Below are 14,785 nucleotides of genomic sequence, written 5' to 3' on the forward strand. Positions count from 1 at the left end.
AATTCAGATAATTGAACCGACTTCAGTCAATTAGTAAAGAAAATTCAGAAAAAAAGACTCTTTGTTTAATCGTTCAGCAGTAGCCTGTATGTAGCTGTTTAGTTACACAGCAATAGCCACTGGGCACACCACCTCATTTCAACGTGGATAATTGGGTAATATTTGGTAGATACATTGATCAACAACAGGACTAAATAAAATCTAACTTAAAATACACTTTAAATACAATTTGATTTGATGTAATCTTATTCTTTCAATTGTATTTTTGGTTTAGATGGAGACGTGAATCCAACATATGTATTATTGATTTGTAGATTTCATTTGAAATCAACCAAAGCTGAAACGTAGGCCTGTATGTATTTTCTATTTTTAGTTGAACCCTGGGTTGAATTGCAACATTAGCTGTTGATGACTTCCCAAATGCTATACAGGCCTAAATGTCATCATTGATGATATATGATTGATAAATTATGGTTATATTTGATTTGATTTGTTGGACCTACCCGTTGGAATGACTTCGATAGCAACAGTGGATCTATTAACTTGAGATTTTCTCAACAATCATTATCACGATAGCACATTGGTAATAGTCAGTGACAAATATGTCAAAGCTAAACAAGGCTGGGCTTGGTTAAAATCCTGGATGGGAGACCGAAGGAATAGCTATAGATAGATCAACTCTATCTTTTTTTGTTATAGTGGCTATTATGTTGAAGATCTGACGTTGTTTCAGTTGTACAAATTCAACATATTTTGGTTGTTGAAATGTTACCCTCAAAATGACAGTTTTAACAAAGGTTCATAACTTTTTTCAAATCCAATGTATGTTCCACCACAGGAAGTTGGCTGCACCTTAATTGGGGAGGACGGGCTCATAGTAACGGCTGGAGCGGAATAGGTGGAATGGAATCAAATACATTAAACACATAGTTTAATGGCATTCCATTAACTTCATTCCAGCCATTATCATGAGCCGTTCTCCCCTCAGCAGCCTCCACTGTTTTCCACGTAGATTCCACATCGCAATATGTTGACAAATTACATTGATTCAACCAGTTTGTGCCCAGTGGGTAGCTAGCAACAAAAACAACTTTATGACACTGTGTTGAGCTAGCTAATGAAGTATGCACATGAAGCTAGCAAGCTGTTTCACAGGGGACTCTTACCTGCATATGGGTGATGATTAATCACAGCAGACTTTCAAAATATTCTTCCCACTCGGCATCAACCAGTAAGAGCTGCATGATACCAGCACCAGCAGAATTCAGGGCGACACTGTTGTTGAAAGCTGTAGCTACACTTAGCATGTTATCCATAATGGAAATTTGAAATATGAGTATTTTTTCCAATAACCGCGTTATCAGAGAGCAGGATGTGACATTTGATAGAAGGCTGGAGGAAATTCACTAGCCAGCTAACCAAATCAAACCTTATTTGTCAAATCAAATCAAAGTTTATTTGTCACGTGCACCGAAGACAACAGGTGTAGACCTGAAATGCTTAATTACAGGCCCTAACCAACAGTGCAATTTTTAAGTAAAAAATAGGTATTAGGTGAACAATAGATAAGTAAAGAAATAAAAAACAGCATTAAAAACACAGTGAAAAATAACAGTAGCAAGGCTATATACAGTAGCGAGGCTATATACAGGAACCGGTTAGTCGGGCCAATCGAGTGTACCTTACCGTGAAATGCTTACTTACAACCCCTTAACCGACAGTGCAGTTCAAGAAGAGTTAAAATATTTAACATAAACTAAAGTAAAAAAAATTCACAAAAAAATAAAAATAAATAAAAGTAAAACATTAACATAACAATAACGAGGCTATATACAGGGGGTACTGATACCGAGTCAGTGTGTGTGGGTACAGGTAGTTGAGGTCATTTGTACATGTAGGTAGGGGTGAAGTGACTATGCATAGATAATAAACAGCAAGTAGCAACATGTCCAAACAAATGGAGAGGGGGGTGGTGTCAATGTAATAGTCCGGTGGCCATTTAATTAATAGTTCAGTCTTATGGCTCGGGGGTAGAAGCTGTTTTAAGGAGTCTTTTGGACCTAGACTTGGCGTTCTGGTACTGCTTGCCGTGCGGTAGCAGAGAAAACAGTCTATGACTTGGGTGACTGGAGTCTCTGATAATGTTATGGGCTTTCCTCTGACACCGCCTATTATTATTATTATTTATTTATGTATTTGTTTCACCTTTATTTAACAAGGTAGGCTAGTTGAGAACAAGTTCTCATTTACAATTGCGACCTGGCCAAGATCAAGCAAAGCAGTGTGACACAGACAACAACATGAATTACACATGGAGTAAACAATAAACAAGCCAATAACACAATAGACAAATCAATGAGACAGTAGAAAATAAATAGGCCATAGGAGCGAATAGTTACAATTTAGCAGATTAACACTGGAGTGATAAATGAGCAGATGATGATGTGCAAAAGAGCATAAAATAAAATAAAAACAGTATGGGGATGAGGTAGATAGATTGGGTGGGCTATTTACAGATGGACTATGTACAGCTGCAGCAATCAGTTAGCTGCTCAGATAGTTGATGTTTAAAATTGGTGAGGGAAATAAAAGTCTCCAACTTCAGCAATTTTTGCAATTGGTTCCAGTCACTGGCAGCTGAGAACTTGAAGGAAAGGCAGCCAAATGGGGTGTTGTCTTTGGGGATGATCAGTGAGATATACCTGCTGGAACGTGTGCTACGGGTGGGTGTTGTTATCGTGATATATAGGTCCTGGATGGCAGGAAGCTTGGCCCAGTGATGTTATGGGCCGTTCGCACTACCCTCTGTAGCTCCTTACGGTCAGATGCCGAGCAGTTGCCATACCAGGCGGTGATGCAACCGTTCTGGTTGCTCTCGATGGTGCAGCTGTAGAACTCTTTGAGGATCTGGGGACCATTGCCAAGTCTTTCAGTCTCCTGAGGGGGAAAAGAACACACAACTGTTTTGGTGTGTTTGGACCATGATAGTTTGTTGGTGATGTGGACACCAAGGAACTTGAAACTCTCGACCACTTCACTACAGCCCCGTTGATGTAAATGGGGGCCTGTTCGGCCCGCCTTTTCCTGTAGTCTACGATCAGCTCCTTTACCTTGCTCACATTGAGGGAGAGGTTGTTGTCCTGGCACCATACTGCCAGTTCTCTGACCTCCTCTCTACAGTGGCTTGCGAAATGATTTACCCTTCTTGGCATTTTTCCTATTTTGTTGCCTTACAACCTGGAATTCAAGTAGATTTTTTTTTGGGGGGGGGGTTGTATCTTTTGATTTACACAACATGCCCACCACTTTGAAGATGCAAATTATTTTTTTCTTGTGAAACAAACAAGAAATATGACAAAAAAAGAGAACTTGAGCATGCTTAACTATTCATAACTAAAGTCAATACTTTGTTAGAGCCACTTTTTTGCAGGAATTACAACTGCAAGTCTCTTGGGGTATGTCTCTATAAGCTTGGTACAACTAGCCACTGGGATTTTTGTATATTCTTCAAGGCAAAACTGCTCCAGCTCCTTCAAGTTGGATGGGTTCTGCTGGTGTATAGCCATCTTTAAGTAATACCACATATTATCAATTGGATTGAGGTCTGGGCTTTGACTAGGCCATTTCAAGACATTTAAATGTTTCCCCTTAAAGCACTCAAGTGTTGCTTCAGCAGTATGCTTAGGGTCATTGTGCTGCTGGAAGGTGAACCTCCTTCCCAGTCTCAAATCTCTGGAAGACTGTTTCCCTCAAGAATTTCCCTGTATTTAACGCCATCCATCATTCCTTCAATTCTGACCAGTTTCACATTCCCTGCTGATGAAAACATCCCCACAGCATGATGCTGCCACCACCATGCTTCACCATGGGGATGGTGTTCTCGGGGTGATGAGAGGTGTTGGGTTTGCACCAGACATAGCGTTTTCCTTGATGGCCAAAAAGCTCAATTTTAGTCTCATCTGACCAGAGTACCTTCTTCCATATGTTTGGGGAGTCTCCCACATGCTTTTTGGCAAACACCAAACATGTTTGCATATTTTTTTCTTTAAGCAATGGCTTTTTTTCTGGCCACTCTTCCTTAAAGCCCAGCTCTGTGGAGTGTACAGCTTAAAGTGGTCCTATGGACAGATACTCCAATCTCCGCTGTGGAGCTTTGCAGCTCCAGTCTCTTTGTTTCTGCTCTGATTAATGCCCTCCTTGCCTAGTCTGTGAGTTTTGGTGGGCGGCACTCTCTTGACAGGTTTGTTGTGGTGCCATATTCTTTCCATTTTTTAATAATGGATTTAATGGTGCTCTGTGGGATGTTCAAAGTTTCGGATATTTTTTTAGAACCCAACCCTGATCTGTACTTCTCCACAACTTTGTCCCTGACCTGTTTGGAGAGCTCCTTCGTCTTCATGGTACCACTTGCTTGGTGGTGCCCCTTGCTTAGTGGTATTGCAGACTCTGGGGCCTTTCAGAACAGGTGTGTATATATACTGAGATCATGTGACAGATCATGTGACACTTAGATTGCACACAGGTGGACTTTATTTAACGAATTATTGGAGACTAAATATAGTTTACCTGTTGTTAACAATATAAGCCATGCCCGTCTGTTTTGCCCCATAGTTGCTCACGTTTATGTTTTCTGTTGTAGTTCTGTTTGCTGTCAAACGTCCCAGACAAGGACACCTAATTCAACTTGTCAACTAATCCTGCCCGCAATTAATTGAATCAGGTGTTTTTTGTCTTGGGATACAATAAAAATGTGTACTGTTGGGGGTTCTCGATGGACTAGCGTTGGGAACCATGAGTATGTGGTTCATTTATTACTCATAACTATAAATGTGTGCCTGTCTCACTGATATATTTCAGATGTCTTTGTCCGTATGGATAGACCACTGAGAGCCTGAAGATGAGATGCTGATTTAGCCACGGATCTTCTGCTGACTCAAGCATGACTTTTGGGAAGAGGAGCATTGTGGGAAAAGTTGTTCTTGTCTCCTAAACCCTTCAAGGCTGTTTGTGAAAAAGAAACCGGGTCAGACATGAACGGTAAGGGCTGTCACCTCTTGGTCTCTCCCTCTGGTGTACCCCCATCTCTGGGCATGATCACAGGACAGCAGGCCCCCTCCATCAGGATGCCTATGCGCACCACCCTGTCCCCAGGATTCTGTGCCACCCTGAGCCCCTCACCAGTGGGTAGCAGCTGGGGTAGAGGAGGGGGTGTCCACCACTCCCAGGTACCCCTCAGCTCCGGGACAAACTCTGGGAATTCTGGGAGTTCTGTCCTGCTCCCTGCCCTGAGTCTCCGCAGGCAGATGTTGACCAATGGGAAACAGACAAATGTGTCAAGTGTCTCACAGATGTCAAGGCAACAAGTGCCCGCCCTTCAACTCCCACCCATCAGCATTGCAGCCACCAATCAGGGCATGGTGTCTGACTGCTCTGACAGTGGTGTCAAAGGTACGTTCTTGTAAGCTTTGTCGATATACAGTATTACATTCAGACTAATACATTTACACGAGTGTAGATGTGAGTGATGTCTTGACATTTTATATAGGATAAGGTCATTTCCATGTGAAAGGTTCCATGAGCACCAACATGTGAAGTTCATAGGAGGATATCAAATTGGGTGTCTGGTGGTCAAAATCGTCTGGTGGTCAAAGCAAGTGTGTGAAAAGTCTAGACAACCCCTCCCTCTCTCACTCCCTCTCTCTTCAATGAATGTCCCCTCTCCCGGCTCTTACTGACACTCCCTTTCCATTTACTATAACCAGGATCCTCACCCACTGAACACTGACCAACACTGGACGTCCATGGACATTGAAAAGTAGTTTGCATTTGGTCCTGGCCTTGATTTCAACATCCACCGACGTCTGTACTGACCTTCATTTGGCCCAAACATAGACGTCCATGGACATTGAAAAGTAGTTTGCATTTGGTCCTGGCCTTGATTTCAACATCCACCGACGTCTGTACTGACCTTCATTTGGCCCAAACATAGACGTCCATGATTCACAAGTTTGGACAGCACAGTACATTACAGTACAGTACAGTAGAGCACAGAAGAGTACACTACAGTAAAGAAATGTAGAGTATAGTACAGTACAGTGCATTACAGTAGAGCACAGAATAGTATAGTACACTACAGTAAAGAAATGTAGAGTATAGTACAGTACATAACAGTAGAGCACAGTAGAGTATAGTACACTACAGCAAAGAAAAGTAGAGTATGGTTCAGTACAGTACAGTAAATAAAAGTAGAGTTCAGTACAGTATACAGTAGAGCACACTAGAGTAGAGTACACTATAATGTACTGTACTGAACTATACTCTACTGTACTGTGCTGAAGAATACTCTACTTGACTATACTATACTGTTTTCTACTGACCTCTACTGTGTTGTACTTTGATGACCAAACTTGTGAAACATAGACATCTGTGATTGGTTAATATTTGGTCCAGTCTGGACCAACCGAATGTGGTCTTATTTGGTGGCGGAGCTCATTAATATAATAGCCAGTGTGTAGAATAATACCTAAATCGGAGGATATTACATATTTATACCTTTGTGTACCATTTTAGGATACAACACCATGAAGAGAATGAAATGCATATCCGTAATTATGCATTTCTGTGTAGTACAGATCAGGGACCAATGATGAAATTCCATTACTGCAATTCAGTTACTGGATGTAAATCCACTTCACTTACTGTAGTTCAATAACCAAAATAGATTCAAAGATAAAATATAAATAAAAATATAAATAGTGACACGGGAACTAAATACAGTGCATAACGAAAAACAATAATGAGTAAAAAATAACATGACTATTTACAGGAAGTAGCTATAAGCATCTGCACAGGTCTTCCAGGAAATTGTTAAAAGTAGTCCTTGTGCAGAGAGCTATACAGTTTGTTAAACTTTGAAATCAAATGGTTTTGTTTGGCATACAATTTAAGAGAAAAAGAATCGGAGTCTCAGCGCAGTTCCTTTAGTGTGGAATTGCCCATAACTGTAATTGTTTTGATCAGTCTTGACTTTGTCCCCTCATTATGAAATATTGTGACCCTCGTGACCTTAGGTTAGTTATCCTCTCTAGGTGCACTTGTCCCTCCAAATATATTGAAAGCACCCTATTAAAGTAATCAGCTGTTTAATAGCTAGCTAAATGCTCCCTACCATAAACGACTGATTTAAAGCCTGATACCTATGCCCTCCAAAGAACCGGTATGGAGGACCTCTTCCTCCCTTTCATTTGAAAGATCACAGTGTGCACATGTCCCAGTGATATGTTGTAAACAGCATTTCAATCAGCCCCTCTCTTCTCGCCACTCTTCAAAGTAGCACTGATTTACATAGAAGTCTTCATACTTCACCTCACTTCAATGTCGTCCTCCCACCCTGACCTCCGTTCTTCCCCAGGACTCCTTTCTCCCTGGCTTGTTTATTGATAACTAACCAAGCAGAAAACATATCCCTAAATGAGCGATGGAGGAAAAGGAGGAAGAAAAAAACAATCTCATTCGTAATTAACAGAGCAGAAAGTGTCTCTGGGCAGTTCAGGTTTGTTAGGGTGAATTACAGGATTCATAAGCTTCAATTGAACAAGACAAAAAAAATGTAGGTTTGTGTTTGATTTCTGTTGATGATATCTGCCTCATGGGTCCCTGGTGTACAAACACAGTTTGGTGTGTTTAATATGGTGAAGTGAACTGTGGCGGAGATGAACAGACGCTGGACCATGGATTCATTGCGTCTCTATCAAAGTCAAATACTGCCAGTACAAACTAAGAAATGTTTGTCAAGCATGATGACAATGGTTGGATGCAAATGGCAATGCCACAACCACTGAAGTGTGACCATTGTAGAAGACTACACAGTAGTTGGAGCTCTCACGACAATTAATACACAGTGAGAGTTCTCCACAAGTGTTTCTCTATTATCTTTGTCTGGAATTTACTTTGAATGACTTGATTCCACAATTAATTAAAATTAGTATTATTTTTCATAGTGTTTTCTTTTTCAATCTTGTTTCAAGCTGTGTCGAACGATTTTGTTTGAATGTGGTCTTAGCACAAGCAGCAGCACAGGAAGGCTGGATGCTCAGATGTAAAGGCCTCTTCTTTATTATGATTTTTATAATATTCCCAGTTGAACATGAATTTGAAACCGTGTTGATTAATTTATGAGACCTAAGAAATGTCACTCGACATTTTAGACCCTTAATCATTGATACAGTATGTGGTTCCTCACTATTTAGATATTATTATGCAAGGAGAAATGTCTGTATTTCTTTTATTTGTAAAGTATATGGTCTAATTCAAGCAAACCATGTCAAGTGATTGTATTTCCTACTGTATGACCCTGACGTTGGTGGTGAACCCTCAAAACTCTAATAGTGAACTTGTCTCTACCAGGTTACTCTGTCTCAGGACCAAGTATGCAGGTGTTGGGCCAGCCAGCTGGTGCTAACCTCTGGGTCACCAGTAGTCCGATGGTGGTCCAGAGCCCGGGCCCAGTGTCTCCTGTGAGTGCCCAGGCCTACACCTCAGCTCCTCTGGTACCACATGCCCCCCAAGACTCCCAACCCCCACAAGGCCTGATGGTACCCTACACAGATGCCAGGTGAGTCAACCTCTGCACCACTCTAGGTGGGGGAGTATACCTGCAAACTATTTTCATTGCACTGATTTCTGAGCTACTTTAAACACAAATCCATGTATGTTATTAAACAGCTGTGATACTCAACTCTACCAGACTTTCCTGGTACTGCTATCCTTACTCACATACTACAGTGTTGTGCCTCAGGTCCTTGCTCTCCAGAGAGTCCCTGGCCTCCACCACCCTGAGCCTAGCAGAGACCCAGTCAGTTCTGAGTGGCAGACAGGAGTGGCCCTACGGCTACCGGGTCCTTCCTCCACTCTGCCCACAGCAGGGCTCAACCCTTGGCAGCGAGGGTGGTGAGCTGCTCAGCATGCCCCCTGGCACTGCCATGTCAGGGAGCACCAGCATCTCCAACTCTGCGTCCCTGCCTTCCTACCTGTTTGGCGGGGATGCCAACAGCCCCCGGCAGTACTCAGCCCGTTCCAAGAAGAGGGCCCTCTCCATGTCCCCTCTGTCAGATGGCTATGGCATCGACTTCAACTCCATCATCCGCACCTCACCCACCTCGCTGGTGGCTTACATCAATGGCTCCCGGAGCTCTCCGGCTTCCCACCACACCCTTTCACCCCTCCAGCCTGAGGTCTATGGCCACTTCCTAGGGGTGAGAGGGAGCTGTATCCCCTATCCTCAGTCTCCAGGCCTCTTCAGCCTCCCAGGCTCCACGCTAGCCCTGATCCCACTGAGTGACCCCCACCCTGGGACGGAGTGTGGCCGCATGCAGATGCTGGAGCAGGGAGGGGCGCTGGAGAGCCAGATGGCTAACATGGTGGTGGAGCAGCAGTGTCTCCCAGAGGAGGGAGGGACACTACAGGAGGCAGCCAGGAGTGCTAATGACCTGGTGCCATCTCTACACTTTCAGCTAGAGTTGGCCACCATCATCAGATCAGCTAGTCCACCACAGGGCCCTCCGCCTCCCTACCACTCTCACCAGCACCTCCACCTCCACAGACCTCCCAGCCACATCCAGGGCCCTGTCCCACAGGCTCCGCCAGCTCCCCCTGTGCATGGGGCCAGCCTCCTGCCCCATCCCCTGTCCCTGTTCCCCATGCTGGAGGAAGAGGAGGGGGAGACAGAGGACTACAGTGGGGGCCACTGCTGCCGCTGGGTTGACTGCAGTGTTGTGTATGACCAAAAGGAGGAGCTGGTAAGGCACATAGAGAAGCTCCATGTGGACCAGCGGAAAGGCGAGGACTTCACCTGCTTCTGGGCAGGGTGTCCACGCAGGTTCAAGCCCTTCAACGCCCGCTACAAACTCCTCATCCACATGAGAGTCCACTCAGGAGAGAAGCCCAACAAGTGCACGGTACATAGCAAATCAATCTCTGGTGAATGCCTCAAAACTGTCTATAAAATGCAAGTGTGAATCTGTTTAGTCACCCACTTGAGGATCCATTGGCTTTACCTGAACAAAATGTTACCACAGGTATTCCACCCCCCTTATGCACAATGGTTAACATATTTTATCCATAAGTATGCTAAAGGTGGAAGTGAGTGCACCAGTTCCCTTCCAGGCTGTCTCCCCTGTCTACTGTGAGTCAACCAGCCAATCCTCTAGACCGGAGCTGTAGAGGGCCTTTCAGCCTCTTAATAGCCTTGCTGAGACGGTTTAGAGGGAAATCGACATCTTGAAGTACGCACGTTGTACCTCTTTAAGGTCTTTGTGTACTCTGATGTACGTCCGAAGGCTGAAGGTTTGGGTCAGAAATATGGTCTCTCTCTCCTCTTAACTGTGGCCATGGGCTAATTAGTCCAGCTCTGTGATAGTTGACATGGCAGTTAACTTAATTATGTAGTTATTAAATCAGCACAAAGGCAGCGCAGCGCTTAAGTTCTGGCAGGGCACCAGTCAGCCAGCCTCCTGATCCCTGCTCTGCCACAGTCCCCTCTCTCTCTCTCTCTCTGAGCTACTCTACCAGGCAGTCACAGGGCCTGTCAGCAGCCAAGAGCCTGCCAGGCAGGGACAGACTTGGCTGGGGTTCTGGGAAGGTGATGTTCCCTGGCCCGGTTCTGATTGGGTCTGGTTCTGTGGCCAAGGAGAGAGAGACTTGAATGGAGCTCATCTGAAGGCCATGTATCCTTGGACCTGGTACTGATGAGGAGGATTGGCTGGATTCCCCTGAGACAGGTGCTCCCAGTCCTAGTGCTACTGGTGGTTGTCTCAGATGTGCTGTTAGAGAAGGCTATGTTTGGTTCTTTTGATTTCACGGCATGACAACATACCATGTTCAAAGCCAAAGTTTAGTTGACAGATGAGTTGTTCTGCTCTGTATAGCCTTCCTGTGCTGTAATTGCAGTTATAGGAGTCCTTCAGGAGCCATAGCAGCACATAACCTATGCACATTAGTTGCAGTAGTGAGCTCGGGCTCTTTTCTAGGCTCATCAAGCTGAAGTGTAGAGTTTTTTCTTTTAACCGATTACTAAAACAAAACTGTAGAAATGATATTGGACCTACATTGAAACAGTCTCTTTACTCTTTCCAGGTTGCTATGAGTCACCGAAAAGAAAGCTGAATAGTTAGGAAGAATAAAACATTTTAGAACAATTTTGACTGCAAGGAAATCAAACACATTTTCTGGACTCCGAATGTGGCCCGCAGGCAAACTGACTTTGACATCCCTGGTCGAGACAATTGTAGAGATACCCTCCGCCCTCAACCCCACTGGGAACATACTTGAGGTTCAGATGAGTAAGAGGCCAACAATTCTCATTCCTTGACTCGTTTCGCTGCTTCTTGGTTAGACAATTATTAACTGGGTGCATACCTGTGGTCGACCTTTCGCTCCAAAACACTCACTTATTAGTACCAACCAGTCACGTTGCTATGGAGGCTGCAGCTGCAGTCAGAGGGTTCTGTGTACCATGTAATCATGTGTTACAGGGGAAAATATCCAGGGTCATGCCCAAAAACAGAACATTGGAAATGGCACCTTATTCCCTATTTAATAGAGTGCCTATTTGGACATACCCATTGTGTGACATCCCATCATCCCAGGCTTGATTTCAGCATACGCTGAAAAAGTCAGACTGAAAAGAAATAGAACGAGGTCAGTCTAATTGACAGAAACTGTCAGAAAACCCATACTTACTGAACAAAACAGTCTGAGCAATCAAAGTCAGAGCCGAGGAGCTAGACAGGCAACAGAGACTCTCACAGAGCGAGAGAACCAGTTCTACTTCACTAAAAACGTCTTAGATGCCATGCCAGTCAATTGTCCGAGAATTACACTCGGTCTTATTGTGAGGAATGATTGACAGGAAGGATGGGGCTGGTGAATGGCAAACAGAGGCGTGAGCCGCCCGCCCAGCCGGTAGCATTACAATGAAGTAGATCTGATTACGCAGCACACTGCCCCACATACACCAGGCAAGTCATGACTTGTACCTGTCAGCTCTCAGTGCGTGAAGGTGATTGAGCACGTTCTTAACACATAGTTGATTCATCTGTGTATTTAGTATATGCCTTATCACTGGGATTTCAACACTTTCAACCGTTTTCAAACGTGTTTGGAGCTTTGGAAAGCACCAAGAGCAACGCCTTTGTAAACACATTAGCTAATCATGTTTTTTGCTCTGCATTCATTTGATGATTTACTGTTCGAAGGATGAACAATTACCGCCATAGTTAATAATGGTACATTTTCCGGCTTGTCAGAACAGCTTTAGATGTTGTGCAATAGATTCATACAGCTGAACCACATCTCCTTCTACAGTAACTATATTATTTTCTAATGGAAGCTCCCTGTGTTGTTGGATCCGGATCGTAGTTCATTAAATAGAGAGACATATGGGGCACCCAAGCAACTGTGGAGGCCAGGGTTCCTCTAGCTTAGTCAGTTTAATAAAGCACTCCATGGGAATACAGGCGTTCAAGTGTCATAGTAGCTGCATGGCTGTGCAATTAAGATGAACCAGGAAGCTATCAGTCAGCTCAGATAATTCCCGTTGGTTACTCAATCCATATTGCTGCAGTGTGATGTTCAGCTACGTGAATGATATAGACGATATCTTGACACATCCTGGACTTATCGGTTTTGTTTGGGCCCCAAAGCATGTACATCTTCTGAATTATAAATGGTCTTGATGCTGGGTGTTCTATTCTACGCTAGAGTACTTGAGTTGTAGGTTCACTTGAGGAATCACAGTGTGCATTTTAGCATATCTCTTATTGATGTTCGAAGACTGTAGCCGTTAAGGTGCAACACAACCCCAGTAGTTGGGTTTTAATCCACTTAGTTTCCCTTACAATGGACAGCTTGAAATTCTAGTCCTGCCCGCAACGGCACAGAATGCAGGCCTGATGGGATTTATGGTTTGCCAAGATTTTTAGCGCCATCTCTACAACCGTAAGGAGGGAAATAACTTGATTTTGCCGCCAGAAACCGGTTCAGACTTCAAAGTATTTTAACGCACCAGCTTATTCTCCAGCTTCTGTAACCATTTTCAGCTCTTGTTTTAAAGACCTTAAAATCTCATGAACTAACTTTTTGCACTTAAAGAAGATGACGATAGATGAGAAGATAAGAGGGGGAGGAGACGTTGACTGGGCATGAGGAGAGGATATGTGAGAGGGGGTGAGATTTGAGCGTTTGAAGAAGATAAGAAAGGGAGTTGAGCTGTAGATAAGAGTAAGGAAAGAGTTCTGTAAAGATGTGAGAAAAAACAGGGGGCACATGGAAGGGATGGAGAAGAGAGTAGAAGAGAGAGTGAAGATGTGAGAGAGAGGCGATGTGAGAGAGCGGAGATGTGAGAAAGAGGAGATGTGAGAGAGAGGCGATGTGAGAGAGCGGAGATGTGAGAGAGTGGAGATGTGAGAAAGAGGAGATGTGAGAGAGAGGCGATGTGAGAGAGCGGAGATGTGAGAGAGCGGAGATGTGAGAAAGAGGAGATGTGAGAGAGTGGATATGTAAGAGGAGATGTGAGAGAGTGGAGATGTGAGAGAGAGAGAGGAGATGTGAGAGAGAGGAGACGTGAGAGAGAGTGGAGACGTGAGAGAGTGGAGACGTGAGAGGGAGGAGATGTGAGAGGGAGGAGATGTGAGATGGAGGAGATGTGAGAGAGGAGATGTGAGAGGGAGGAGATGTGAGAGAGAGGAGATGTGAGAGAGAGGAGGTGTGAGAGAGAGGAGACGTGAGAAAGAGAGAGGAGACGTGAGAGAGAGAGTGGAGACGTGAGAGAGAGAGTGGAGACGTGAGAGTGGAGATGTGAAAGAGTGGAGATGTGAGAGGGAGGAGATGTGAGAGAGAGGAGATGTGAGAGAGAGGAGACGTGAGAGGGAGGAGATGTGAGAGGGAGGAGATGTGAGAGAGAGAGAGGAGACGTGAGAGAGAGAGAGAGAGGAGACGTGAGAGAGAGGAAAGAGGCTGAGGCACTATAGAGGGCACTAGACTGACTCTGCTGGCACACTGTGGGCGGGTCATTGTTCCCCAGGGCATGCCCGACTGCCAGGACCTGTCAGGAGGCTGGCTGTGGCATTCAGCTCCACTGAGGAGCCATGTTGCTGTCTATTCAGACCCTCTGTCCCTCACAGCAGCTAAAAGGGGACTCTAAGCTTTATTAGCAAGAGAGTGTGTGTGTGCGTGTGTGAGTGTGTGAGTGTGCATGACAGGCCACTCCTGGGCACCGCTGGGCTCCTGGCAGTATATTTGTGTGTGATGCTGGTTCTCAGTTCTCTTCCCATCCCCAGGCTGAATGGCTATTTATCCTGCTCATTCTCCCTGGCCTGTATTTTTCTTATGCTAGCCCGTCTGAATGGTCCGATGCTGATCCTTTTCTCTTCACTGTGGTTTGGAGTGTCCGGTCGTGGTGTACTTCCCTGGTATGCCACCGTTTTAGAGAGCATTTGGACAGAATATCCTGCTGTGTGTGAAGAAGACTTGTGAAAGACTAGAAAGACTATGTAATGGTGGTGGCTTTCTCCACGTTCAGGGATACTTCTGTTAGGTCATTACTCGTGTCCCCAGACAAGCAGGACATAGAGTGCAGTGGTAAAGACCCACAAGGAGAGATATCGTCATCGTTGCATGGGAGACCTCATCTGTAAGCACTAAAATGCTGTTGATTGTACCCCGAATTCACACATTCGCTATGATACAGTCAACATACAGAATATGTTTGCTATCCCTAATAGGCTGG

The 14,785-nt window shown here is 44.5% G+C and overlaps 1 protein-coding gene across 1 annotated transcript in view; it reads left to right on the forward strand.

Annotated features, from left to right (window-relative positions):
- Nucleotides 1–14,785, forward strand: part of glis3 (GLIS family zinc finger 3) — a 32,085-nt gene that overhangs the window by 5,677 nt on the left and 11,623 nt on the right. The window contains exons 2-4 of the mRNA XM_021602768.3: nt 4,858–5,448; nt 8,407–8,614; nt 8,798–9,956. Coding sequence (XP_021458443.3) covers nt 5,031–5,448; nt 8,407–8,614; nt 8,798–9,956 — 1,785 coding nt within the window. The 5' untranslated portion in view covers nt 4,858–5,030. The remainder of the gene's footprint in view (nt 1–4,857; nt 5,449–8,406; nt 8,615–8,797; nt 9,957–14,785) is intronic.

The sequence above is a fragment of the Oncorhynchus mykiss genome, chromosome 5 (genome assembly GCF_057628025.1).
Source record: "Oncorhynchus mykiss isolate SJ-2025 chromosome 5, ASM5762802v1, whole genome shotgun sequence".
Classification (NCBI taxonomy): Eukaryota; Metazoa; Chordata; class Actinopteri; order Salmoniformes; family Salmonidae; genus Oncorhynchus; species Oncorhynchus mykiss.